The 27,948-nt window shown below is 54.3% G+C and overlaps 2 protein-coding genes across 2 annotated transcripts; both read left to right on the forward strand.

The window, feature by feature from the left end:
• BABAM1 (BRISC and BRCA1 A complex member 1) lies at window positions 1-8,153 on the forward strand. The gene is made up of 9 exons (XM_074978231.1): window positions 1-44; window positions 788-1,115; window positions 1,605-1,663; window positions 2,062-2,182; window positions 2,576-2,654; window positions 4,933-4,957; window positions 5,639-5,768; window positions 6,643-6,729; window positions 7,664-8,153. The coding sequence occupies exons 2-9, from the start codon at window positions 840-842 to the stop codon at window positions 7,862-7,864; spliced, it is 978 nt and encodes a 325-aa protein (XP_074834332.1). The 5' UTR covers window positions 1-44; window positions 788-839; the 3' UTR covers window positions 7,865-8,153.
• Window positions 8,154-8,747: 594 nt separating this feature from the next.
• On the forward strand, window positions 8,748-27,862 carry ANKLE1 (ankyrin repeat and LEM domain containing 1). Its single transcript, XM_074977947.1, has 9 exons — window positions 8,748-8,838; window positions 13,171-13,323; window positions 16,798-16,903; window positions 17,870-17,990; window positions 19,820-22,930; window positions 23,704-23,866; window positions 24,584-24,743; window positions 26,624-26,753; window positions 27,571-27,862. Exons 1-9 carry the CDS (start codon window positions 8,771-8,773, stop codon window positions 27,741-27,743), a joined length of 4,185 nt encoding a protein of 1,394 aa, XP_074834048.1. The 5' UTR covers window positions 8,748-8,770; the 3' UTR covers window positions 27,744-27,862.
• The last annotated feature ends 86 nt before the right edge of the window (window positions 27,863-27,948 follow it).

The following is a 27,948-nucleotide window of genomic DNA, read 5'->3' on the forward strand; positions in this document are numbered from 1 at the left end:
CGGCCACTTCCTGGTTGGGGATCGCGGAGGAGAGTCCGGCCGGAGTGAGCGGGGGGGCGGGGGTGTGGGCAGGTGGGACAGCGGGGGGGCAATGGGGCGGGGACAGTGACGGGGGCAGCGGGGGGTTGAGCTGGGGGAGCGATGGGGGAAGCGGGGGGTTGGGCTGGGGGAGCGATGGGGGAAGTGGGGGGTTGGGCGGGGGGGAGCGATGGGGGTAGCGGGGGGTTGGGCTGGGGGAGCGATGGGCGGAGTGGGGGGTTGGGCTGGGGGCAGCAGGGGGTTGGGCTGAAGGGAGCGATGGGGGAAGTGGGGGGTTGGGCGGGGGGGAGCGATGGGCGTAGCGGGGGGTTGGGCGGGGGGGAGCGATGGGGTAGCGGGGGGTTGGGCTGGGGGAGCGATGGGCGAAGTGGGGGGTTGGGATGGGGCAGCGGGGGGTTGGGCTGGGGGAGCGATGGGCGGAGTGGGGGGTTGGGCTGGGGGCAGCAGGGGGTTGGGCTGGGGGAGTGATGGGGGGATGGGCCAGGGACAGAGTGGCTGGTGACTGGGGGACTGCCAGGGCGCGGGCTGGAGAAGGCAAGGCGGGGGGAGCAGCTGGAGCACCGAACTGGCTGAGTCGGGTGCTAGGACCCCTGCCCAAAGGCAGGTCTGGATGCCCTCCCAGCCCAGAGCACTGAGGGGGGCAGGGCAGCCACCAGCCCCGGTCTAGCCCCCGGCCCAGAGGATAGCGTGCGGCATTGTCAGTGCAGCACCCTGCACTGATCCACTGGTCCGCCTCTGCCCCTCCCAGGGAGCCCTTTGCCACATCCACGCTGGAGTCGCCTGTGGAGCGCAGTTCCCTGATGGACACCTCGGAGCCGGGCAGCGCTGCCGAGGAGGAGGAGGAGAAGGTGGCAGAGCAGAGGCCCAGAACCCGCTCCAACCCGGAGGGGGCCGAGGACCGGACTCTGAGCGCGCAGGCCAGTGTGGGCAACCGCAGCGAAGGGGAGGGAGAAGCGGCCAGCGCGGAGGACAGCCCGCAGAGTACAGCCGCGCCCAACGGCAAAGACTGGCAGGTCCCGGCGCAGCCCACCGAGTTCCAGGTCAAGACTCCCAGGGTGAACTGTCCTGAGAAAGTGGTGAGTGCCGGCCGCCTGCTCCCGCCCTGCCACCTGTCGGGCATAGGTGGGAAAAGTACCCCCAAAATTACTCGAATAAAAGTGACGCTGCTTTCACTTCCAGATACTTGAGTACAATTGAGGTGTGACACTGTGTATTTTCACTCAGGTAGTTTTCCAGATGGACACCAGCTACTTGCACTTAAGTACATCTCCCCGTCATACTTTTACTCAAGTAACTTTTGGAGTACTTTTCCCACCTCTGCCATTGAGTGGCTCCCCTGCCTTCTTTGCCAAGGCCTTTCTGCTGGGGGGAAGAACTCATACCCTGGTTGCTGAGCTGAATGGACCCAATTCAACCCTGCTGTCGTCTTTTTGCTGTGTGCACGCTTGCACATGGGAACCTCAGCAGGGCAATGGTTCCTAGTGGTCAGCGTCAAACCCAAGCTCCTGGTATGGTGGGCTCAGGAAGGATCTGAGAGGCTAACGCTGCTGTTTTCTCTAATGCAGATCATCTGCTTGGACCTCTCTGAGGAAATGTCTCTGCCCAAACTGGAATCCTTTAACGGGTGAGCAGCCGCTGCTTGTCGGTCATGTTTTGTGAATGTTCTGGGTTCTGTTCCCACCTCTGCTACTGACTCCCTGCTACTCTCCTCTTGTAAAGCATCTGCAGGGCTGCATATGACAAACGGGTGGTGAGGAAAGGCACAGGTGATGGCGGGGTCAGGTTGCTGTTCAAAGCATCCGGCAGTGCGGGAAGGAGGGAGCAGGTGATGTTGAAATGAGACAGAGGGACGAGGCAGAGAGATTTGACCCCCAGTTCAGATCGGCCCTGCAGGTCAGGGGGCTGGGACCCCCTCAGCATCCCCTTAAGGATGGGGTTGTGGATAAGGATGCTGGGGAAAGACAGGGATGGGAAGGCATTAGACAGTCACTGACATAGTGTGCTCTCTCACTTGCTCTGTAGATCCAAAACCAACGCCCTGAACATCTCCCAGAAGATGATCGAGATGTTTGTGAGGACGAAGCACAAGATCGACAAATGCCACGAGTTCGCCCTGGTGGTGGTGAACAATGATGCCACATGGGTGCGTGCGACCCAACAGGCCTGGGTCCCCGCTGCCCAAGCAGCCATGCGGTTGGGTTCTCTGCTTCTGGTGTCGGCGCCTGTGATACCCCCACTCAGGGCTTCCAGGAGAAACAGGAGCTGAGCCCCAAATTCCTCACTTGCCGAAGAAATTGGAAACTACAATCTCAGCCCTGGCCCGTAGCCCTTCTTCATCCATCAGAGAAAATACTCTGGGGCAAGCCTGCGGCAGCATCTTTCCAGATCACTCTCTTCCAGCAGGGCCAAGGGGACCCTGTGGGAGACTGGGGATCCTGTTGTGTTTAGCACAGCATGCAGGCATTTCTCCTTGCTGGTGTGACAGCACAGGGAGACTCTGCCACTGTCCCTGAACATCCTCTGCCTTGTCTCTTAGCTCTCCGGTTTCACCTCGGACCCCAGAGAAGTCTGCAGCTGCCTCTACGACCTGGAAACTGTGGTCTGCAAGTCTTTCAGTATCCTTTGATGGTGGAGGGCATCCTGCAGCTGGATGGGCCTCAGGTTCTTCTTGCATTCCAGTCCAGCAGCCCAAGTCCCTGGTGAACAGAGGCACATTTCCCTTTAAAACTGGGCTTTTGAGAATCCTGCAGCCTCTGAGTTCCAGGTCTAAAAGCCCAGCGGGTCACTCGTGTGCAGACTCGCCCCTTTTCCCCCCTCAGGCTTCCTCGGCAGCTGAGAGCCCAGCTCACACCTGACATCACGAGCTTCCCGGCTCCTAAGCGAGCGTGAATCCCGTGCTGTGAACCAGGGACTGTGCTGGAACTGATTTGTGTTAAGTGTGTGTGATCTGGGGCAGTGATGGGCAGCTGAGGTCAGTGAGTGGGCTATGGGACTGGCCCTTCATCTCAATGGGATGCAAGTTGATTGTAACCAAGACAGCGTCCCAGGATACGACAGTTTTGCTAACTGTGCTCACAGACCTAGAGTTTGTGGGGTGTGCCAACGGGACTGTAGTGACACTCTGAGCAGGTGTCAAGGGAGCACACAGCTCTCACAGTCAAAGTTGTGTGCGATCAGCATGTGCTGCACATCACACGCCCTTGTTCGACACATGTGTTACTTTAGTAATACCGGCAGGGAAAAAACTACCCAGGTGGAAACCAGTGGAATCTGGCAACGCTGCACCTGGGCAATGGCAAAGAAAATGTCTTTTGAGCCACACGAAGAACCCAACTGGGCCACAGGTTTCCCACCGCTGGCCTGGGGCGACCCATTGTTAGTTCTGCTGCAAAAGAAAATCAATCATCATTCTGGGCTGTATTAACAGGAGGGTTGGGAGCAAGACCCAAGAAGTCATTCTGCTCTACTCTGCCCTGATTAGGCCTTGACTGGAGTACTGTGTCCAGTTCTGGGTGTCCCATTTTAGGAGCGATGTGAACAAATTTGGAGAAGGTCTAGAGAAGAGCAACAAAAATGATGAACGGTTTGGGGAACTTGGCTGCTGAGGGGCGATTGGAAGAAATAGGTTTGTTTAGCTGGAAAAGAGCAGACTGAGCGGGACATGATCACAGCTTTCAAGTACGTAAAAACCTGTTACAAGGAGGAGGGAGAAAAATTATTTTCCTTAAACTTTGAGGAGAGGACAAGGAGCAATGGGCTTAGATTGCACCAAGGGAGGTTTAGGTTGGATATTAGGAAAAACTTCCTACCTGTCAGGGTGGTTAAACACTGGGATAAATTGCCCAGGAGGTTGTGGGATGGTCTAGATTAGGGGTGTCCAACAGGCAGCCCAGGGGCCAGAATCCGGCTCACAGAACCTTTTTATCTGGCCCACAGGTCCAGCTGCCACAGAGGCCCAGCGGCTGGGGCACAGAGACCTCACTGACCCCGGGAGCAGAGCCCCAGCTGGGGTGAGGGGCCAGAGCGGTGGTTTGGTGCTATGAGGGGTCTAAGCCTGGGGGTGAAGTTTGGGGCTATCTTGTGTTGGGCCCCCCCAGAACACACACAAAATTGCCGTGTGGCCCCCAGTGAAAGAAGGTTGGATGCCCCTGGTGTCTAGACGGTGCTTGGTCCTGCCAGGAGGGCAGGGGACTGGACTCGGTGGCCTCTTGAGGTCCCTTCCAGTTCTAGGACCCTGTGATTCTGTTATCTGCTGTTTTGCCAGAAGATGGTAGCAGATGTCACTGTAAGGGAGTGCTGCCTGTGCAGAACAAGTGCAGAGTGGTCCCAGACATCTGTCGCGGCGGTGACTGAGCTGAGCTCTGCTGGAGTTTGCCTCGAGCAGGGACTGCTGCTGGAATTGGAGCTGATGCAGCAGCTCAGAAGGAAGGTGCAGTGCGTAAGGGCATTGTCGTATGTCTCTGAAAACCTGGGTTCGGTTTTCTGCTGTGCCACAGATGCTCTGACTAGTCCCTCCCTCCATTGCCTACTTGTGCCATGGGGCTGTTAGCCCTGCCTTGCCCTACAGGGAGGATAAGTACATCAACGGTTATGCCATGCTCCCCTTCCACAGTGGCACGTTGCCTAGGGCAGACAGAACATTCAGCATTTATTTGGGCAGAGTCTGCATGTCCCTTCCCCGTTCTGTCTGCCTGCAGAGTGTGAGTGATCAGAAATGTACGACTGCTTATCACTTACCGTAGCTCCCAGAGGACTCCTTCGACTGGTGCTAGGTGCTGTACAAACCAAGGGCTAGGTCAAGTGACCCCAACGAGCTCACCCCCTAAAAACTGCTTATAGCATCTGGAAAGGCCGTGTGTGTGTAACGACCAGTCCTTATCTCTCTAACACTAGACCTCGAAGGCCTCTTCAATCTCATGTAAGTTTGCTGCTCCGTGGAAGGCAGAGATGGCAAATGTTGCTCTTATAGTGGTGTTGCCCCTTTGGTCTGAGTGGTTTAGCCAATACCCGGGGCCATCTAGGGTTGCTTGCGTTGCGTGAGAAATCCGTTCCACAGATCACGTCTGGTTCTTTGTGCAGTCTTGCTCGTTTAAAACCAAGTGAGCCACTAAATCCTGTTTCCCAGAATACGTCAGAAACAAGCAGCAATGGCAGTTTCCTTGGTGAGCCATCCCCAGCTCTGCCACTCCAGCGAGCTCTGTGTCCAAGCAACTCTCTCTTCTCCTGCTCTGAATTCATTTTGCTGAGCTTCTCCAAAGCACATGGGCTCCAGCTTATATCCTAGCCCTGTGTCTGCCACGAGGGAAACCCCTCAGACCACACAGCTTAGCTCTGATCTGCCATGTGGCCTCCTTCTCTGTGGCTGTTCTCATTATATGTTGTTTCTTTCTGTATAACCTGAAAGCAGATGCTTAGTATCCTTTGGCTCTAACAGGGTCCGTGGTTGTCTTTGGAGCCAAGCTTCACCTGCTGGCCGCCCGTAGCCCCTTGCAGCATGATGGCAGCTGTGCATGTGCTGTTTGAGTGACCCAGCCCAGCGGCTTCACGAGAGAGTTTGCTGCTGTTTCTGAATGGCCTTTTTTTCTCTTTAACGGCACAGACAGCAGAAGATCGAGCTGCCGGTGACAGAAAACATCCAGACGATCCCACCTCCCTATGTGGTCAGGACCATCCTGGTGTACAGTCGCCCGGCCTGCCAGCCTCAGTTTTCCATGACGGAGCAGATGAAGGTAGGTACTTCCTGGTTTTCTGACTCGTTGGGCCGTCCTTGGTGCTGAGCTCTGCATCGTCCCAGCCAGAAAAAGCAGCCTGCCAGCGCTGCCAGGTTACCATCTGGTGGTGACCAGCTGGCAGAGGGGCTGTGCACCTTGGCTGGAATCAACAACCTTTGTGTATCAGGCCATATACCCCTGCGGTTCTCTCGATCCAGTGATGCCTGCAGGTGCTGGACCCCAAAGCTGAGTCGTCTCACCTGCTAGCTGTCGGGGGGGTGCGTGGGGCCGGATGGCTCAGGCCATTTAACAGAGTGTTCTGCATCCACCTTGGGTTAGCTGCAAACAGCTGATGCCATATGGTGGCCTGTTTGGAAGGCGTTTAGTCGCCGCTGGGTTCCCAGCCAATATGTGAACGTTGTACAAAAGCCACTGCTGCAGCCAGCGCTAATCAGCCGCGGAACCAATGATTTAAGTGGGATAGGGACAGCAACAGTGTTCACTGTAAGCTGTGTGTGTGGGCAGGCGCCCAGTAGAGATTCAAGTGCCACCCAGCTGATTAGCAGAGCGCCCACAGCCGGGAGTGTGTGTTTGTATTGGTGGCGCACATCCACGCACCCCTTGGTGCACGTAGAATTTGTTGCGTCCCAAGTAGAAAAAATGAGAGGGAACAGTGGACACCAACCTCCTCCTGAGAGCGAATGAGTCTCATCACAAGAGGGGGTGAGGAACATAGTGGGTGCATTGCTCCTGCCTGTACCTGAGGGGCTCATGCTCCATCCTGGGCAGGTTAGCACCCATCAGCCTTTATCCCAGCACTCTGCTTTTCCATGGAGTCTGCTAATCGGCCTCTGCAGGGAAAATGAACCTTCTTGTTTTCCCTCCTCTTCAGAAAATGCTTCAGTGCCCGTATTTCTTTTTCGATGTGGTTTATATCCACAATGGTGCCGAAGACAAAGAGGACGAGATGAGCTGGAAGGTGAGAGCCAGTGTTGCCGGTGAGCTGAGCACCTGGGCAGCTGCCCAGGACAGATTATGGGGCCACCCAGCTCATTAGCAGAGTGCCCACAGCCGGCAGCAGGTGTCTCTGCTGGTGGTGCATGTCTGCACATGCCTTGTTGCACAAAACAAAATTTATTCCACCCTTGGATGGAAAAAACTAGCAGGAACCCTGGTGAGAGCCTGGGTGGGAGCCATAGCATGATCCACTTTCTTTTCTCCAAACCCTCCCCAGTCCCATGTTTTCCATGGCCATGAATTTGCTAGATCCCTACTTAGTAACACCTCAACTCTTCTTGTGGCTCTGGCGGTATTACAATGGTCTGTGCACTGTTGCACATTTGAGATGTAATATCTAGGCCCAGCATGTCCGGTTTTAACTTTGTCCTGACTTTGATATTGACCTGTGGGATTGGTATTTTATTGATAAGTGATCACTTCAGATCCAGCCTTGTGCAGTACCGTCCTTATTGATCAAGTGCTGCATGGTAGTAGACGTCTGCTCGTGATTGTACATTTCTCACACTATGAGAGATGAGCCGTGTTAGTCTGTATCTTCAAGAACAACAAGAAGTCCTGGGGCACCTTATAGATTAACAGATATTTTGGAGCATGAGCTTTCGTGGGCAAAGACCCGCTTCGTCAGATGCATGAGTGGGCTCACACTGTCTGCCTGAGGATCACATCTCAGGTGCTAATGAGTTAATGCTAGTGAATTAAATCCATGGCATCCCAGAGGTCAGACAGAATTATCGTCTGTTTAACCCATAAGGCACAGTGACTTGTTCAGAGTCCCACAGTGGGTCAGAGCTGGAAATAAAATCCAGATCTCCTGACCGCAGTTCTGTGCTTTAGCCAGGCCTTGTCTTGTGCTCGGTGCTTGATTGTAACTGAGCGGCTCTGTCCCTTTTCAGGAGATGTACACTTTTTTCAGCAACCTGGACACCAAAGGCACCAATTACAAATACAAAGTGTCTGTGACAGGCCCTGCTGTGGAGCTGCACAACTGCATGGCTAAGCTGCTAGCCCATCCCCTCCAGAGGCCCTTCCAGACCCATGCCTCTTACAGCCTGCTGGAGGAAGAGGAGCCAGCAGAAATTGAAGCGACTGTGTAATAAATGATCCTTCATGTGTCCGGTTTTATCTGCCAGTGTCATATGTTGAGAAAGCTACTTCTAGTGGCATGTTGTCTTGTGCCCTGACTTCATCCAAAAGTCTGGAAACAGTTTCTTAGTTTAACTGACCCTTGAATTTCTGCCAGTTTCTGGCTGTCATATACCTAGGAAGACAGTTCATGAAATGAACTCTCTTCATAAAGCTGCCTCTGCAAATTGCCTTTTACAGGGTGTGTGTGCCAGTTAAAAGGTCTGACCTTTGCAGCCCAAGATAAAGCTCGTAGCAGGGCCTTGGTGACTTTCTGCCTCCCTGTCCCATGGTTTCGGGGGATGGACGTGTTGTAAGTGAGTTGCAGGGCTGTGATTGTTGGCTTGGCCTGCTCGCTTCTATGCTAAAACTGGGCCGCCCGCACCTGCAATAAGGGCCAGGCTGGTTGTTTTACAGGGCAGCCTAAGGGCGAAGGATGGTTTCAAACCAAACTCCACTGCGTTTGCAGAAAACGGCCCTCGCAGCCCAGCCGGGTGCGCGAAGGGCTGGAAGAAAAGTGGCCATTCAGGGCTCCCTCCTGCATCGCTGGGCCCCCTGCGGTGTAAAAACTCGCGCCTCGGCCGTGGGGATGCTCCTCCCCAGAGCCAGCCCTGGGTCCGGAGCCGGGAGCCGCCAGCTGGCCGCGGCGCCTTTCCCCATTGGCTGGGCGAGGTGGCCAATGAGGAGCCGGCGCGCGGAGGGCCGCGCAGGCGCAGTTGGAGTGGAGGGCGATTCGAAGCGCGATGGCGTCGCCGTGAGTTGGACCCTCCTGGCCCCGCCCCCTGAGTCCCCCGCGCGGTGAGGGGTGGCGGCAGCAAATGCGCATGCGCCGAGGGGAGCGGACATCCCCCACCCCACCCCGCCCGTGAGACTCCGGCATGAGCCGCGCGGAGCCCGCGGTCTTGGCCGCCCGGCTGTGCGAGGCGCTGCACAGCGAAGAGGCCCCGTAAGTGGAGGAGGAGCAGGGGGCTGCAGTGGCGGAGGTCACTGCATGTACTGCGCACACTGCAAGGGGGGCGGGGCTAAGCCATAGGTAGGAGGCAGTCACTGCATGCACTGCACAGGAGGGCTAAGCCATAGGTTGGAGGCAGTCACTGCATGCACTGCACAGGAGGGCTAAGCCATAGGTTGGAGGCAGTCATTGCATTCACTGCACGGGAGGGCTAAGCCATAGGTTGGAGGCAGTCATTGCATTCACTGCACGGGAGGGCTAAGCCATAGGTAGGAGGCAGTCACTGCATGCACTGCACAGGAGGGCTAAGCCATAGGTAGGCAATCACTGCATGCACTACACGGAAAGGTTAAGCCATAGGTAGGAGGCAGTCACTGCATGCACTGCACGGAAGGGTTAAGCCATAGTTCGGAGGCAATCACTGCATGCCTTGCATGGGGGGTTAAGCTGTAGGTAGCAGTGGAGGGGTGATCACAGATCACTCCATTGACAAAGAGTCAGCAGGCAGGCTCAGTATGCAGTGTGGGGTTGCTGCACTGAGGGAATGGGCCTCTTGTGCTGTGGGTCTAGCATGGGCATTGAAGCAAGGAGGGGCTCGCTGCCTTGGTGACAGCAGGTAGGTTACTGGATGTAAAGAAAGGCAGCTCGCTGCATACTGGGGGGCTCTGCACTGGAGGAATGGATGCTCACCATGCACATTGCATTACTGGGGCAGGGGTGGGTGGATCTTCCTTCACTGCAGTGAATGGACTTGCTAACAACTTTTGACCCCCCAGCGCTGATTTTTTGGCTGCTGCTCACTAGTTTGCACTGGACCCACAGGGAGAGGATGACCAAAGCATACAGGCCTGTGGTGCTTGTGTATGTGTAAATCTGCCAGCTGCTGTGCTCATCCTGCTGTCAAAAGCAGCCTAAATAAAACAGGGCAGAGAAACAGCCGGGCATTAAGGATTCTTCACTAATTAGTGGCTCCCTTCTGGCCTTGTTGCTTGAGCATGTGTTAGTTGTAGACAAAATATGTACTCCCAGCAGCAAAAATGATCCATGGAAATGCATGTCCGAGGGTGTGGATAGCTGCAGATTCACCAGGTTCTAGATACAAAATTTGTATCTGCAACAATGAGCTGCGAATAGTTGTATTCACATCCACAGATGCAGATGCCTGCAGATAGCGGTGGAGTTGCAGGGCTCTAGTTCTCCAGGTAAACTAACCTTTTTGGGCAGAGGCTGTGTCTCCATATATGTCCAAGTACATAAGACACTTCTGATCATATATTAATAGGCAATAGTAACCTTATGCGGCTCTGCATATGCCTCCTGGTATGAGCCAAAGGACACAACAGTGTGTTGCCGCCTCCCATTTGTGCAGTACTTTGCTTGAACATGTGCAATACCATTTAAAACCTTTTTGCAAATTGTACCTCGTAGTCATTGCAATTCCAATGCCAAGCAATTAATTAGACTTGCATGATGCTTTCCAAGAAAGTAGCTGGTTTTGCCTTTGCTGGTTGTATAAGGATAATTTGTGGTTATTTCACACCTTAGGGTGTTTAAGAGGCGGTAAGTGTGATGCTTTTCATGAGTAGATCACAAAGCAAGTCACTATCATCCCCATTTTATAAATGGAGAAACTGAGGCACTGAGAAGGAAGTTGTTCCTGCCTAAGAGGACTGTGTCTGTTTGAAGTGCAGCGAGGGAGTGACTGCTCTGATGGTTATATGGTGGAAATTAGAGGATTTTAATAGCCCTTGTACTTTGCCAGACAACCAGCTATCTAAGCTCAGATTGTAAGGAGAGATGTCTGGACTTGTTAGCAGCAGCAGTGTGATTTAAGTCAGTAATAAGGGGTGGAGCCTTTGCCTTTCCCCAGGTTAATCAAGTAATCCTGAGAAACAGGAAGCCGACTTTGCCATGCGTGGTAAAGCTAGCCACATTGCACAAGGGGCTGCTTCTGGAAAGCCAGCAGCCAGAAGCGACAGAAGATTGTGATGTGTGACAGCTACTGATGAATGCTCCTTATGTGCAGGGTTTGGAGGGATGGGAATTTGCTGCAAGTTTTGCAGCAGATTTACATCACTTCCCCCTCCTGGTCCCCACCCCCGATGAAAGGAATGAGAAAGGGACAAACAGATTACAGGAAACTCTTTCATATCCGGCATTCTGTCATCCGGAATGCTCAAGTAATCGGAATTTTAACCAGAAGTAAATTTTAGTTACGTTTTCCACAAATACACTATGATGAGATTAAATACAAATAAATATAGCAAATCCAGTGTCAGTTTACAGGGTACAGTACTAGTGTTGTTGGTGAATAAAGTGCTCTGTATACATTTTTGTTTGCTCTTAACATCTAATCTTGTTTTTGTGTAGTGTTATGCATTGATAGTCAAATATGCTGGATAATAGAGAGGTATACCTACCTGGCAACCTCCCAGTCCGGGGGCTGCTGGATATGAAAGAGTTTACTGTATTGTCGTAATAAACTGCTGCCAAAACCACTTCTTCAGTAGGTATCAGAGAGGTAGCTGAGATAGTCTGTATCTTCAAAAACCACAAGAAGTCCTGTGGCACCTGATAGACTAATGGATATTTTGGAGCATGGGATTTTGTGGACAAAGACCCACTTTGTCAAATGCAGCGGGTCTTTGCCCATGAAAGCTGATGCTCCAAAATATCAGTCAGCCTATAAGGGGCCACAGGACTTCTTGTTCTCTCCAGTAAGTGCATTCCCCTGTAAGAATCACGCCTCCATCTCCCCATTCCCCAAGACACAAACAATCCAAGGGTGGAAAACCTGACCCAAAGCAATTAAGAAAAACAAACAACATTTTAAGTGTGCACAACACAGCCCGTGCTGATTGTATCCCAGAACAGGCGATGTCCGAGAGCTTCAGTGAAGTCCAGCAGGACCTTTGCAATGGCTATAGATTTTATACTGCAGCTGCTCCAATACCACAGCTGGCTCAGCAGCACAAAACCCAGAAATGGATTTTTAAAAGGGAGAGAGTGTTATGGAGCATGACCTCCTCCAGGGCATCATTTCCAATTTGGGATCCGTGTGGATATTGCAGGAGGTTCATGAAAAGACTAAAACATAACTACTAACAATCATAGCAAATAAGCTTTAAATAAATTGCAAAGTGACAAGCGATTCTTATTCTTAAATTAAATCTCTTCCAATAGTGTTGTGAACTGCCGTCTGAAAATCAGTGTTGTGGCTTCGTTTTTCGTTGAATGAAGGGTGCGTAGTGGCTAGAATTGGCTTTGATGGAGGCCCGCGAATGGTTTGGGGGGGCAATTGGGGGTTCACTCCAGTGCAAAGGTTGGGAACTACTGAAATTCCAGTCCCAAACCAGCACGAGTTTGGAGAAAAAACAATGGGGGATAGAGACTAACTCCGTGGTACACCCCCATCTTGAATACTGCACGTAGCTGTGGTCCCCTCATTTCAAAGAAAGATATCTTGGCACTGGGAAAAGTTCAGAAAAGGGGACCAGAACAATTACGGGGGTCGGAAGAACTGCCTTATAAGGCGAGATTAAAAAGCCTGCGACTTCTTATCTTAGAAACGAAGAGACTGTGGTGGTGGGGAGTAGGATAGGTCTATAAAAATATGAGAGTTTAAAGAAAGTAAAAGTTATTTACTTGTTCCCATAACCTAGGAACTAGGGGTCCTCAATGACATCAGTGAGTGGCAGGTTTCAAACAAACAAAAGGAAGTATTCCACACAACATGCAGGCAGTCTGTGGAACTCCTCGCCAGGGGAGGTTGTGAAGTCCAGGACTTTAACAGGGTCAAAAAAGAACTGGATGAATTCATGGAGAATAGATCCATCAGTGGCCATTAGCCAGGATGGGTGGGATGGTGTCCCTGGCCTGTCTGTCTGCTGGAAATGGGGATCACTTGATGATACCCAGTTCTGTTCATTCCTCTGGGGCATCTGGCACTGGCCGCTGTTGGCAGAGGGGACACTGGGCTGTATGGACCTTTGGTCTGACCCAGCATGGCTGTTGTCACATTGTTAGGGGACAAAGAGAGACTCTTAGCAGCAGCGTAACCTCAGTTGAAAGCTGCATCTTTAGATGCCGGAGTTACGCATGTTCGAGCCCACCATGTGCATCAGATGATAGACTTCCCTGAACTGACAAATCTGCAGCATTGCTGCTGATGCTCACACGGTGGACTGACTCTCGTAGAACTTTGAAACCCCTTGTCCCTGCCCCACAGAGCTTCCAGCCCCATGTTGAATGGTCCCAGTCAAGTCAGGCTGTGTGGTTATCCCAGGGGGGTGGCATGTGACCTGATGTCCCATTGTGCCCTCCAAGGCTTGTGGAAGCACTCCTGAAGCAGGGCGCAGACCCTAACCTCATTCTGCCAGAAGGAATTGCACCAATCCACCTGGCCGCTGGCAAAGAAAGGGAAAGTGGGGTTCGTTGTCTGAAGCTGATTCTTCAGTACGGTGGAAACCCAAATGCCAGGTAATCTTTTTCTTTTGGGGGGGGGCAGGGTGTGGGGTGCTGGGATGAGCAGATGAAGCCCGGTGAATACTTTGTGCACTTCAAACATTAATGAATTAACCCTTCTGCCTTTCTAGGGCAAAGTGGTGTCTTTGTTCAGATAGGAGAACTGAGAGGTGAAGTAACTCGCCCCAGGTTATACGCTAAACTACAGGTGGAACCTCTCTCATCTGGCACTCTCTCATCTGGCAACATCCATAATCCAGCATGATCTGAGTTAGCCAGACAGCCACTTATTATGGGTGTGGCCAAGTTTTCCATGGTCCCATAAAGTTTGTTTCCAGCCACCAGGCCTGGCTCTCAGTGTTCTGTGCGGTTATTTAACTGTAATTTACACTAAATGTCTTCTCAGAGCCAGGTAAGCAGAGGACGTGTTGCTAATGATGCTAAACAATATTGACTTTCTGTGGTCCTGCAAATTCTTTCATTCACCACCAGTCAGGTCCCGAGGGTGCCAGACTAGAGAGGTTCAGCCTGTACCAGCAAAGCTGGGGAAGGAACCCAAAAGTCCTGACCCCTAGTTTTGTGGTTGAATCATTAGAAAATCTCCCCCAGAACTGTGATCCTGGATTAGTTAACTCCTTCTGTTTTTCCTCATGTCTGTCTGTCTAAGTGATTTCAAAGCACAAAATGAAAGATTCTCTGTTCAGTAGACTATCACACTGTGCTGAGGAATGGGAGAGCCTTGGTCAAGGTGCCATCTGAGAGCATTGAACCTGACAAGTTGGACACAGGTGCATTCAGCATAAATTAAGTGGCTTTCTTTCTCACCTGCTGAAAAGGCAGGACAATGAGGGAGTATGTAGTCTCTGCTCCAGAGTGGCAAATATGTGAGATCTGGGTGTGCTGTGTCCTGTTGAATCACCTGTTGGAGTGAAGGATGCTAGAGTGACTTTTTGCCTATTTTGTGTAGCTGAAAAGAGGAGATGTATATGAAGTTGAGTCAGGGAAGAATAATTTTAAATTGTGAGAACTCTTGATAGGGAAGATTGTTCCTTTTCAACCAGGGCGTTGTGTTTAGAGCTGCGTTCGCTGTCAGGGTGTGTCTCAGGGATTTCTGCCACAGAACAATGACTTAACCAGTGTTTCTTAAATTTTTTGAGACCGCAGAACACCAAACAATAACATTCTTTATGCAAAACACCTATGAACATTTTCTTTAAAAAAACTGTTGGCAGATTAAAAAAAAAAAAGCAGCATATACAGCACAAACAAAATGAAGTAACTTAATAATGTATCATAGCAATGGAGAAGTAACATTGCATCTGGTTTTAATAACAGAAACTATAGACCAGCGGTGTATTTTTCCAAACGCTCATGGGATAGCTGTGAGTTGTTTTAGAAACTCTGGTTTAAACGGGCCTCTTATTTTAAATGTTTGTTGCTCTTTTAGAAGTTGCATACGCAAAAGAAGACAAAAACCAAAATTCAAATCTCTTATCAAATAATAATAAACCTCCACCAAATTACGTGCTTCTTAGAAGAGCTGCAATAATACAAACGATCACAACCTTGTTATGGTTTATATCGGTGTTGGGGACCCTGGTGCTCACAGGTTACATGCAGCCCAGTGGGGTTCTGTGCATGACCCATGGGGCGTTTTGTTACTGCTGCCTGTGCACAGGGTTGCCAGATTCCACCAGTTTCTGTCTGCAGAGGTTTTTTCTACTGATACTACTAAAGTGACATGCACCTGAAGTGAGGTGTGAGCTGGTCACGCGCAACTCTAAGAGCCTTGTGCTCCCGCTGCAGCCAGTCAAAGCACTCACTCGCCACCGCCTGCAAACTCTAGCTATGCAAGAGCAGTTTGCAAAATTGCCCTAACCTAGGAGACTGTCTTGGTTAGGAGAATCTCATGGCCCACCGAGATGAAGGAGGGCCACTCCTTCGGCCCACACACTGGCCTAGGTTGCCCATCATAGATATGTCATGACAGATAGCTCAAGAAGTTTGTGCAGTCCTGCAAGATCAACTCGGCATCCATATGGGCAGTTCCTGTTAACAATGTAATAAGAAATCACCTCAAGCCCTGCAGCCGGTAACCCAACACCAGCTAAAACGAATCACTTTGGCAGTACAGCTCTGTCTGCTGGATACCTAACAGAACAGGGGCGTTCATGTAACTACGGTCTGGTCATGGAGCCTTTTGCCCCTAGTTCATCTCTAGCTGTCAGCTGAGAGCTCATTCAAGCCTTGGATATATATAGAAACACTAGTGCGTCTTACCATGTTACTAGACTGATATCTAGAGTGGTCGCGGTCCTTTCCTCTCTAGAATCCATTGTACCCCTGACAAGACAATATTAAATGAAGTTTGTGTCTTTTCCTTTATCAAATAAGATTGGAAGGAGTTGCAAGATGGTATGTACCAAAATATACACCCGTCAGTGGGTGTTACTCCTTGTGCTGTATCCTCTCCTGTTTCCTCTGGGTTTTAATACATACAATGGCGTTTAGAGAGGTTTTTTTTTTTTCCATAAGGCCCATGCCGGGAAAAGCGTGGAGTGTAAATGATTAGGTGTTGGGAACAGGTGCCGTAAGAAGAGAGTTTAAAGAGATGGGGACTTTTCAGCTAAGAAAAGAGGAGATTAAAGGGGGATATGAGAGAAGTCAGTACAATCCTGGCTGGAGAAGGAGAATAAGGATAAGGTATTTATTTTGTTCCCATAACACAGGAACTAGTAACAGAGAGGAAGCTGTGCTAGTCTATACACTATCAGAACAAAAAGCAGTCAAGTAGCGCTTTAAAGACTAACAAAATAGTTTCTTAGGTGAGCTTTCGTGGGACAGACCCACTTCTTCAGCCCATAGCCAGACCAGAACAGGCGCAATATTTAAGGCACAGAGAACCAAAAACAGAAAGCAAGGAGGACAAATCAGAAAAAAATGATCAGGGTGAGCAAATCAGAGAGCAGAGGAGTGGGGATTAGATCAGACAAGAATTAGATTAAGCCAAGTGTGCCAAAGAGCCCCTACAATGTCCCAGAAGATGTGCATCCCGGTTGAAACCACGTGTTAATGTGCCGAATTTGAATATGAAAGAGACTAGGGGGTCACCCAAAGAAGTGACAGGGAAGCAGGTTTAAAACTAACGGATGGAAGTTTTCCTTTTCACGCAGCGCAGGGTCGGGGCCCGGGTGTGGAGACGATCGGGACTTTAACAGGGTTCATAAAAGAACTGGATGAATTTGTGGAGGTCAGGCCCATCAGTGGCTATCGGCCAGGGTAGGTTGGAGTGGTGGCCCTAGCTCTGTGTGTCAGAGGCTGGCCATGGAGGTCAGGAGGGAGGTCGCTTGATGAATCTCCATTCTGCTCACTCCCTCTGGGGCCCCTGCCATTGGCCTCTGTTGAAAGACAACACGCTGGGCAAGATGGAGCTTTGCTCTGACCCGCAGTGGCTGTTCTGGTGTAAGCCTGGGGCACTGTGTGTTTCAGGTCGGTAGAGGAGCTCACGCCATTGCACGTAGCTGCTTCCTGGGGGTGTTACAAATGCTTGAAGCTGCTGCTGAGACATGGCGGGGACCCAAATCTGGAAGACCAGGTTAGTACAATTGTGAGTTCAGTGTTGCTCTTTTCCCCGGGCCCTGGTTACCGGACTCAGGGGCCAGTGTGTATTAGGGGTGCGGGCGTGGGGGGGGGGCGTTCATGGTCTCATCTGCTGTACGGGATCTGTCTAACTGACACGTGGTTGCTCACGCTCAACTTGTGGACTTGATGCAGGACTCACTGGGTGAGGTTCTCTGGCCAAGGTGATGCCGGGGTCAGATTTGCTGATGATAGTGGTCCTTTTCGCCCTTAAAAACTCTACTCCTCAGGAGATGGGGGTCTGGGGCGGTGCCTGACCCAGCCCACAATGCTTGGGGCTCCCCACCCCCCACCCTGCTGCAGTGGGATGCTGGGGAGGGGAGCCCCAAGCTTTGGGGGCCAGATCCAGACAAGCCACAGTTTATTATTTAATTGCCGCTTCTGTACAAGGCACAAATAAGGGCGTGGTCCCTGCCTTGGCGAGGATGCAACAGGGAGGTGAGGGGGACAGCTCATGCTCTGTTCACAACAGGAAGATCCAGCTATATTCACTCACCCTTGGGTGAGCCTTTTGCTTCCCTCGGCGATGGTGTTCTTCTACACCTCCCTTCCTGCTGCGTTGCTGTGCACGGTTAAAGGCCACCACGTTCCACCTCAGAGGTGGCTGCCTTTCGGGAAGGAATGGAAAGATTCCTCCCTTAATGCTTTGGAGCGAGAGGCACCATTTAAACACAGCTTCTGCGTGGGCCACTAGATCCCTTTTCCCATTTAGTTTGAGACCCTTTGTCTCTGGAAACAATAGACACCACTGGACCAATGGGCAACCTTCTAGCCAAAGGCTTGGTGAGCCTCCAGATGCGGTCTTGCAGCTGTGCAGCTGGGTGCTCCGCAGCAGTCGTTCCCTTGGAGAAGGGGAATGCGAGAAGGTGGTGTGGGCTTGATCCTTTTTTTTTTTTTTTTTTTTTATGCCCTTGCACTTCAGGATGGAAACAGAGCAATCGACCTGGCGCTGGAAGAGGGGAACCAGATGTGTGTGCAGACCCTGCAGGGCTTCCGACACATGTATCTCCCTGAGGAGGCCGACGGCGCAAGCGAGCACATATGTGAGTGCAGGGAGGGTTTCTGAATGAGGGCTGGGCTTGGGCTGCTCTCAGGTGTAAGGGCTTCTGCAGCCCCCGGAGAATCACCTCCCCACAAGCCTGTTTGAAGCCAAAATTGACATGGTTTTTAAATGCAAAGATTTTATTTGGAAAAAACAAAAACAAAAAACCCACACGCTTAACACATTCCCTGCAGTAAGTGCTGGTGAAAGGCTCTGGATTCTGGGCCGCTGGCTGTTTGAAAACTTCCTCCCACGCTCTGTCTCAGCTGTGAGTCTTCTTTTATTTTTGGCTTTTTTTTCCAGCATAGTTTAGTTGGTTCACAGAACAGATGTGAAATGTGCAGGTTGAACCTCTCTCGTCCGGCTACCTCGGGACCTGCCCGGTGCCAGGCGAGAGAATTTGCCGGACGATGGGAGGTCAGTAGCGTCCAGCACATTACCAACACTGCCACTGCTGACTGGGCTCTGAGAAGACATTGAGGGGTAAATTACAGCCAAATAACAGCACAGAACACACAGGGCCAGGCCTGGTGTCTTCAAACACTTTATGGGACTGCGGGAAACTCGGCCACACCCATCATCAGTGGTTACCTGGCAAACTCAAATGGTGCCGGATTACGGAGTTTGCCGGGCGAGAGAGCGCCGGATTAAAGAGGTTCAGCCTGGACAAGCACATGCCTAGTGACTGCTGCAAGGGGAAGTCCCGTTGAGTGTAGAGTCGACCTACATTCCAGAGATGTGACCATAACCTGGTTTAGACTTGTTCGAGGTGACTTGCTGTTTGACCCTGTAGTGAGCACTATTTGGATGCTGGGAAGCTGCTACGGCCCCTCCCCCAGCTACTGGACCTGGGCACCAGCTGTTTGCAGGGAGCAACAGGTGAGAATACTGGGGCAGGGTTACAGGCCAGAGGTGCAAAACAAGGAAACCAGTGTGGCGCACCAAGCCGAGAACCCCAGACAGCACCCGCTGCTCCTCCAAGCTGTCTGGGGGGCCCATGGGCACCGCCCAGAGGAACTCTGCCTGGGTGTGTGAGACAAGGGAGCAGTGGAAATAAGCCCCACGTTCGCAGAGAATCCCCCCACAAGCCTGGCATCCAGCATCCTCCGCCTGGTGTTATAGATGGCCACTCAGCAGTCACCCTTTGGTCTCTCTACTGACCGAGCAAGGCACTGAACAGCTAACAGAGGTTCAGTGCCTGGGGTGACTGAGATATGAAGCCTCTGGATCCCAATCAGTACCTTGACCCACCTGCACAAACTGCTCCCAAGCATTTTCACTTATCTCCAGTCGAGGAAAACCAAAGCAGACTGGACTGCTTTGACGCTGATAATACCCAGCTTGTAGGAACTCTCCATCAGTCTCAGAGCCTCACAAAGGAGAGCAGCAGTATTGTCCCCATTTTACAGATGCGTAAACTGAGGTCTAGGGGAGCCATGACTTCACCAAGGTCACCCAGCAGTGGCTAGGAACAGAACCCAGGTTTCCCAAGCCCTGGTCCCGTGTGGTGTTCATTCGACCACGCTGCCTCCTTTTGATTTGTACCAAGCTTTGATTTGATCTCAAAGGACTTCAGAATCGAAGTCAGACAGCTTGCTGTGGGGTGCTCCCCTTGTAACACAAAGTCACCCACAGAGTCCATGACAGAGCCAGGAATCGTTTCAAGGAGTGCTGGGGCCTTAGTGTCTGCTTTGCCAGCTAGTCAGTACTGCAGAGAAGCAGCTGTGTGTGTTTTGATAGTACCGCTTGAAAAGCGCCAACATATGCTGATATTTGCCGTTTTGTTCTTCTGAACGCTGAGTAGTGAGCGTCCCCTTCTGTCTTGTGCAGTCTGCAGAAACGCCGAGAGCTTCTTTTCCACGCTGACGGACGACTGCACGGAAAGCAGTGTCGCCGTGACACTTTCCGAAGATCCGGGGCCGCTCAGCAGCACCCAAAAGTGTCTGCCAGACGGGAGTCCCAGTAACGCAGGGCAGGGGGTCACCGTTAACAGTGCAGCAGCTGCCGATGCCAGTGTCCAGTTGAGGTGTATCCCAGGGGATCTCCAGGACCATCCGTGCCATTCACTGGCTCTGTCCCCATTGCCTTTTTGTGTCCATTCATACCCTCAGTGTTCCCAGGAATCTGGCCTGCTGCAGCCAGTACTGTCCAGCACTCAGCTGTTAGCCAGTCTAGAGCCTCAAGAACCAGCTTCAAACCTGAGTCTAGCACAGGGTCTTCTGGAGGATGCTGCTGCTGTTTGTCCTTCATCCGAGACAGAGAGTAGCTTGGCACCAACAGGCCCTGGCTGTGAAGACGCAACAGAGAGCGGTCTCAGTCCGCCTGCCCGGCCAGCACCTTGCCATGATGAATCCATTTCAGAGAAGCTCCTGGTCTCTCAACTGCAGCGATGCCATGCAGCGCTGGCCCGGAGAAGTGTCAGTTTCTGTGGGTCACCGACAATCTTCCCCTTCCCCTTCCATAAGGATGAGGACCAGAAGGAAAGCCCCAGGGCTGGCAATGCCAGTGAGACTCTGGACCTGTCCCAGCTCAGTGACTTCCTGGATCTCAAAATGCTAGTGAAGGTGAATGGTGAGGAAGGGTTGGACGTCACGTCCCCTGACCACGCGTACCTGTTCTGTTGGGCCAACTCCACAGCCATCAGCGACTTGGAAAAGACAGTGATGGGGCCGACGTTCCTCGCTGGAACACCCGACAGCTCGGACGCGCCCTCCGCAGCCGGACGGACGCTTAGCGGAAGCTCCGAGAGCAGCAGCGGCCGATATGGCAGCTGCAACAGCGAATGTTACGTTAGTGCTGCAGAAGCTTCTGACCACAGGGAGTCGGGAGGGGACGGCGTCCGGACCTGTGGAGAGGGACCACGCTGCTGCTCTCTGTCTGCCAGAGACAAAAGTGCTGATTCCAGCGGCAAAGGTGGGAGTTCCCAAGAGCACGTGGCAAAGCAGCTGATAGCCAGCTGCGAGGAGCTGATAGAAATGCCCTCTGCCGTAGAAGCAGCCATGCAGCACTTGTCTGTCTCCGGGGCACCGCTCGCAGGAGGACGTTGCTTCTGTGCTAATTTTGAAGCCTCCCCTGTTAGCAGGGCTGGGTCTGGTTCGGCTGGCCCCGGGAAGCCAGCTTTGGAGTTGTGTGCCCACAGCGCTGCGCAGGAGTCACTCAAAGACACGGGGGCATCGAGGCCGGGCCAGGAGTTCCCAGCAGAGTGCATCCCTCGCGAGCAGAATGACAGAGGTTCAAACGTCTTGTCCACCCAGGAACCCCATGGGCTGTCTCTGGCTGATCTTGCGGTCAAGGAGGCTGGCCTGGAGGAAGCTGCCCCCTCTGGGAACTGCAGGCAGGTTAAAGCCGACTGGGAGGCGCAGAGTAGAGTGAAGGGGAGCCTCCTTTCTGCAGACAGTGGTCCCGCTCCAAGGCCAGGAGGGGCTGGTATCCGGGAGGCAGCAAGAAGAGCCGATACTGTGGAGGGGGGTCTCTCTGCAGAGCGGTCTGGTGTAGCAGCGCTGGACATGGGGCTGCCAGGCAGGGCGGCGGGTGGAGTGCTGGACACAGGGCTGCCAGGCAGGGCCGTGGAGGACGAGAACAACAGTCCGTTCAATGGGGGGTCGGTGAACCCTCCCAGCCTGAGCAGTGAAGCCGACACCATAGTGATCCAGCAGCCAGCCAGTCCCCCTGAAGACACGTTCTCTCACTCGAATGAGCAGCAGGCCATGTTTCACACCCAGTCCTCCTGCTCCCCCCTGCTGCAGGCACCCTCCGGGCCCTGCCACGTCACCCCCCGAACGAAGAGCCGCCTGACCTCTGCCACGCGGGACAGCAGCTGCTCCTCCTCCTCGCTCTTCGATACGACGCTGGAGATACCACGGCGGCCCAGGAGAGTTAGGAGCCCCGAGGGGAGGCCCTGGACGCCAGCTGGCCCTGCCGCCTCTCGGGGAGAGAATGCCCCGGGGAGCAGCTGGGTTGCTGGTGACAATGCATCTGGTTGGGAAGCCGAAAAATCGACTGGCCGGGACGCGGCTGCAATGATCACGAAAGGCAGCAGCAGCTCGGGGTCCTCTCCAGGTCCTAGCAGCTACCGAGATGCCAGCCCCACCGTGCCACTAAACGCTGAGGGGGACTCTGGTGCTCAGGCCTCGTGCATTAACCAGGGGAAGGTTGAGCCAAGTGCTGCCTGCAACCCCAGCCTCCCCCAGCCCCCCAGCTTGGACCACGCGGCATCGGGCAGCACATGGCTGACGGAGGATGGGGAGGCTGACTGCACACACCCAGCAGGGCAGGTCGCTCTCGCCTGGCCCCTTGGTGCCCCAGCCTTCTCCCAGGCCAGGCTGGATGCTGGGAGAGGCGAACGCAGGGGAGAGGTGCCCAGCGTGTGCCTCTCAGAGGAGCCTCGGCGGGATGCAAAGCGACAGCCTGGCTCCTCCAGGGTGAGTTTCAGTCGCCTGTCCTCCAGGGGGCCCCCGGGGGCAGCGCCTGCCACTGCCCACCTCTCGGGGCAGCTGAGCCCCGTGCCAGATGCATGTAGCCAGGACGTTCCCCTTTCGCCTGGCGGCCGGCCGGCCAAGCTCGGCGCCCGGGAGCCGGTGGAATTCCTCTACACAGACGAGGAGCGAGGCTACACGCTGGTCGAGCGGCACGTCCCCTGCACAGATGACGCCTCCGTCCTCGCAGACACTACGAGCTCCGACGACACTATCATCTACGACTGGCGAGCCTACCAGAGCAGGCTGGCGGGGCAGGGGAGCAAGGAGAACCGGCCCCCAACGCACGAGTCCCCGGTGGCGCCCTCCCAGCGGCAGTGTCTCTCCGACGACGCCCTCCTTAGGAAGCTGAGAGAGCTGGGGGCGAACCCCGGGCCCGTGACAAGCCAAACGAGGAAGCTCTACTTGCAGCTGCTTGACCAGCTGATGACGGAGCCGAGCGCCCAGGCCAAGAAGAGGTCTGCAGGTGAGCCACCTCCTCCAGGGAACAGGTGGGGCGGGGGGCAACTTCTAGCCCAGCAGCTCTTTGAGACACTGCATCTAGCCCAAGTCACCATGGGAAGGCTGCACCTGCTTAAACCGATTCAGAGAAGCGCAGGTAAAGGCCTTCGAAGCCGGGTGCATTTGTTAAGCTAACGTGGCTTGGGAGCCTGAAATAAGGCCCTGGCTGGCTGCAGTCAGGGTCAGCGCAGGGGCTGCACCAGTTTTACAACAAATCAAGCTGTCCTGTCGCACCTTAAAGACTGACGATTGATTGGTTAGGTGAGGAGCTTTCGGCGGAAAGACCCACTCCTCAGATGCTGGAGCAGAGCTGAGAGAGAACCCGGGAACTGGCTAAATACTGAAATTAAAGAGTAAGGGCGAGGGAGAGGAAGGAGGGCGAGATCCCAATGGGTTTACACATCACAAGGACAATTTCCCCCCTTTGATATTCGCAGGGGCGGCAGACCTCCCTGGGAAGGGCCAGTTAAGGGGTTGGGCTCTTTTCCTCTCTCCCCTTCCTTCTGGATCCAGAGCCTCTGTACCTGCTCTGCACGTTCCCCCAGCCCAAAGCACTGCAGTCGCTAGATTTCCGCCCTTGTGGCGTCTTGGGAAGAGACGACAGCTGATCGCTGCCTGGCGTGTACACGTTACGCGCCGGTGCCCAGATACCTCTGGCTCACCTGGCTGTTACTAATCCAGCTGTGCCTTTCCTCCCCTCCCCGCGTGTGAAACCGCCTGCTTCTCGCACCGACGCAGGACACAGCCCTGAGCTGGCCGCTGTGCTCGAGACCTTTCAGATCCCCGACTGCACGGCCGACGAAATGGCTCTCTCCAGGCAGTTCGACCAGCCCGACAAGAGCCGGAAGTGGAGGGAGGGCCTGCTCAAGTCCAGCTTTAACTACCTGCTGTTGGACCCCAGGTACGGTCTCTCCTCCCAGGTCTCTTGTGCCAGCTGCCTCTCTCAGCTGAGCTCCAGGCAGCGTCCCCCTTCCCTTCGAAGGGACAGGGACGAGCTTTGCAGGGTCCATGTCCAACCTGCCTCAAAACTGCCTTCTCCTGGGGACAGTCCACTAGGAGAACTCTCTCTTCTGCCTGGCTGCTGGGCTGGGAGCATCCACACTAGGCCTTGTATCCCTGCAGGACCTGCGGGGGCGGGTCGGTTAAGCCGTGCTGGGAGCAGTGGGGAACTGATGCCCACGGGCCAGGATTTCCAGAGGGACATAAGGGGCGTGTGATCAGGAGGGGCGGTGCTCCCAAGCACTAGCGGAGGGGACTAACGGGGGTGGGGGGCTGGGGCCTGCAGCAGGGGTCAGCCCTCCCCCTGGCTCCCAGCTCGGGGGGGGGGCGCGGCAGAAGAGGGGTGGGAAAGGTGCGGGGCCTGGGTGAGACGGGGGTTTTGTCCTGGCCCTCCCCCAGGCTCCGGGTGTTGCAAGGAGGAATCACGACGGGCGGGGATGTCACATGGCTGGCGCCCCCCACCCCGCTGAGTGCCTGTCGCCCATCACCCCTGGGGACTGGGGGGCCTGAGCTCACATCGATGTACAGAAGCCAGTGAGATGCCCGGGGCAGAGGGGGGCAGCCTCTGCTGTGGGGAGGGGGGTGTAAGACGCAGCCAACGAAACCAAATCTGCTGCAGGGTGACTCAGAACTTACCTTTCCGCTGCCACCGCCTGAGCCAGGCTGACTGCTTCCAGACCTTCATCAGGGCCGTCTTCTACGTGGGCAAAGGGAAACGCTCCCGGCCCTACAGCCACCTCTACGAGGCCCTCGCTCACTACAGGGCCAGGAAGAAGCAGGTAAGGGGGTGGGGAAGTCGTACAGTTACCTGCCAGTAGGGGGCGATAGGGCTCACCAGAGACTCTCAGCCTTTCTGGACGGGCCCTTCAGGAGTCTGAGTTGCCTGGCGTACCCCAGGTTCAAACCCGGCTTGCCCACCCGGTCGGACGTGCCCGTACGGCAGTGGCCCGGCACGGTTTCTGCCACAGAATGACAGGTGTGGCTCTGGCTGTTGTACTTAGTTTTGTGCACAGTCCAGTGAGCTGCAGAAACAAGTCGCTGTGTTTGTACCAACTTTGCTAGTGCTTCTCCGGCAGCCTGTTGTCAGACAAGGCAACTAACCCACCGAGAAGAGCTCTGGGTTCCGGTGGGAGAAGGGATTCCTGTGCCGGGAACGGCGCCCCCAGAGAAGTGGCACCGTGGAGGGTCCAGCTGCAGCTGGTCGTTCCCCAAAAGCAGCACCGCAGGCTGCTGTACCTGGCCCACAGTGTCCCACCCTGGGAACAGCAGGGGATCGAGTGCACCAGAGGCTGCTGCAGAACTTTTCCCCGGGGCTGTGCATATCCCTGGTTGAGACCGACTGGTCTAGACTTTTCTGCTCCGCCTGAGGTTTGAAGCCCGCAGGACGGCCAGTGGGACTGGCGTGAAGCTGGAGCTGGCTGATTTACGTGGGCCAGACAGCAGTTTAGTCCCCTGTGCATCTCGGGGGCTCCTTTATCCTCGGTGTTTGCCTTTTGAATCCTGCTAAGGCTGGAAGTGGGGTGTAGCTGTTACCAGCTGATGGCTTGTCCCTCCAGAGCACCCAGGAGCCATACCAGGCTGGCACCCCAATCCCCTGCACCTCCACCCCACTCCTCTTCCTGCCCAGAACCTCCACCCCAGCCCACTCCTGCACCCCACCCCCACTCAGGACCCCAACCCTCAGCCTGTTCCTCAGCTGCCTCCTCCCTCACACTGAACCCCTCAGTTTTGGCCCCATCCCGGAGCTGAAGGGGCCCCACAAAGTCTGCTAGCTCCAGCCCCTCAGAAGAGTAAATCTAGCCCTGATAAGCCCGGAGCATCCCCCGACCCTGGGGCTGGAGTGAGAGGAGTGTGGCTCTTTTTCATGCTCTGCCTTCTAACATAGGGGTCAGGTCAGTGAGGGGCTTTGGGGGGTTTGTTTGCTCTCACTTGTGTGCAGCTCCCAACCCCTGCAGTGTGACCAAGAACCTGCCGGGTGACAGCAAACCAGCAAACTCGCCACTGCTGCCAGAGGGCTCGTCTACGCAGGGGGGGTTTGCAGAAAAATCCCTTTTCCCAGGAAGAAGCCCCTTGCATCCACACTGCAAAGCCTGTTGTTCTGGGCTAACAGAGCATTGAATCTGAAATAGGAACAGCACCCAAACAAACGGTTTTCCCTTTCGGTTTCGTTATTGACTCCGTGTGCACTCACCCGAGGTCATTACGACTTAATCCGCCTTAGGGAGGCGGCCCATCATTGCTCTGACTTGGGAATCGGGCTCGCTGGCGTGAGGGCTCCATTGGGAGAGGCTCTTGTGGTGCGGACGCACTTTGCAGGAATAGAGCGGGGACGTAAGTTATTTCTGAAAAGCCCTGCAATGTAGACGGGGCCTGAGACCCAGCTGGAAGAATAAAACAGCTTGGGCTTAAAGGTCTCTGGGAACGGCCACTGCCCAGGTTATCTGACCAGAGAGCTCGGTCCTCTGTGCCTCACTCCCCCGTCTGAAAACAGTGGTTTGCAGCCTGTGCTCTGCAGATCCTCGGCTCTGCTGACTGGGTCTAAGATCTCCAAAGGGGTCCACACCTCCCCTGGAAGTGTTTAGAGGTCTGCCTGTGGCTAAAGGTTGGAAAGCCCCCAGGTAAGCAGGTTTGTGGTCACGGCTGTCTCTGTCCCTCACAGGCATGCGCCAAAGTCCAGCACATCCTGGAGATCTGGGCAGGCGGCCAGGGCGTCATCTCCATGCACTGCTTCCAGAACACCATCCCAGTGGAAGCTTACACGCGGGAGGCCTGCATGGTGGATGCCATTGGTAAGGCTGTAGCAAGTGGTATTGCTCTAGGTTCACACAAGCCTCCCCCCAGAGACCCTTAAAAGACACCCCCCCATTTAACTCTCCCCTCTGTGACGACACAGTGATGTGGTTTAGGGGAGAAGCGGCTGGGTGCTGAGCCCCCGACTTTGGGGTTCCATTTATGGCTCTGAAATTGAATCCTCCCCTCCATCACCCTGAGGAAGTTGCTGCCAAGTTCTGTGCCTCCGTTTCCACATCTGTGAAATAGGGATGGTGATGATGACTGATCCCCTAGTGGGTCGGGAGGGTGGGCTGCCTTGTTTACAAAGCACTTGGAAGTTGTTGAGCTGGTGAGAACTGTAGTCTGTACACCCCGAGCTAGGCTTCCATCCTCTGAGGTCCAGGGTTTGTGGGGGGCAGAGCCTGGGGCGGATGGGGTGCGCTCTTGGCTGGGGAGGAATTGCTGCTACCGTAAAGCAGGTTTAGCAGCATCGGGGTTGCCGTTTCCTGTCTCTGGATTCGATTGCAGCAGCAGCTCTAGGAGGGCCCCACCCCAGGCTCTGCTGGAGAGATTCCCCTGTGCCAGGGGAGCGAGGTCCCTGCCCCTGTGGCAGTGGGCGCAGGGGGGTGGGGCTGCAGCTGAGCTAAACTTACTCCTGACACGTGCAGCTGTGACTGCTTGGACACACGCCTCCCATGGGGCAGCCCCAGGGGAACTTCACACGGCTGGCACAGGGTGGGGGGTGATTATGCTGAGGGGTAGGGAGAGATCAAGCTGTGTGCCTCGACTTACTGCAGGTGGCTGTAGTGAGCAGGCTTCCCCTTCCCCTGCCAGGGTTAAAGATGCTCACCAACCAGAAAAAGGGGAATTACTACGGCGTGGTGGCCAGCTGGCCTATGAGGCGTCGCCGGTGCCTGGGCATTCACATGCTGCACAGGGCTATGCAGATCTTCCTGGCGGAAGGCGAGCGGCAGCTGCGTCCTGCAGACCTCCAGATTGGGCAGTGAGAACGCTGCCCGGCCCTGCTCCCATCGGGCGGCTGCGAGTGGTGAGCTGGGGAGGCGTCCGGCCTGCAGAGGGGCACTGGGATAATGGCGCTCTGACCCAGGCGGAGTCTCGGACTCATTCGTCGCTGGAGGCAGGGTGGGAACTTGCTGCTGTGGAACTGAACTCCCTAGAGAAGAGGGAGTTTTAGATTGCACTTGGGCCGCT

This window comes from Carettochelys insculpta, chromosome 27 (assembly GCF_033958435.1).
Source record: "Carettochelys insculpta isolate YL-2023 chromosome 27, ASM3395843v1, whole genome shotgun sequence".
Taxonomy (NCBI): Eukaryota; Metazoa; Chordata; order Testudines; family Carettochelyidae; genus Carettochelys; species Carettochelys insculpta.

What these genes read in the sequence shown, in the direction of transcription:
- ANKLE1 (XM_074977947.1), top strand. Translation starts at nt 8,771, where the DNA reads ATGAGCCGCGCGGAGCCCGCGGTCTTGGCCGCCCGGCTGTGCGAGGCG. An exon ending in CTGCACAGCGAAGAGGCCCC is followed by an intron (nt 8,839 to 13,170) that starts GTAAGTGGAGGA and finishes GTGCCCTCCAAG; the next exon opens with GCTTGTGGAAGCACTCCTGA. An exon ending in CGGCGCAAGCGAGCACATAT is followed by an intron (nt 17,991 to 19,819) that starts GTGAGTGCAGGG and finishes TGTCTTGTGCAG; the next exon opens with TCTGCAGAAACGCCGAGAGC.
- BABAM1 (XM_074978231.1), top strand. Translation starts at nt 840, where the DNA reads ATGGACACCTCGGAGCCGGGCAGCGCTGCCGAGGAGGAGGAGGAGAAG. An exon ending in TGAACTGTCCTGAGAAAGTG is followed by an intron (nt 1,116 to 1,604) that starts GTGAGTGCCGGC and finishes TCTCTAATGCAG; the next exon opens with ATCATCTGCTTGGACCTCTC. An exon ending in TGAACAATGATGCCACATGG is followed by an intron (nt 2,183 to 2,575) that starts GTGCGTGCGACC and finishes CTTGTCTCTTAG; the next exon opens with CTCTCCGGTTTCACCTCGGA.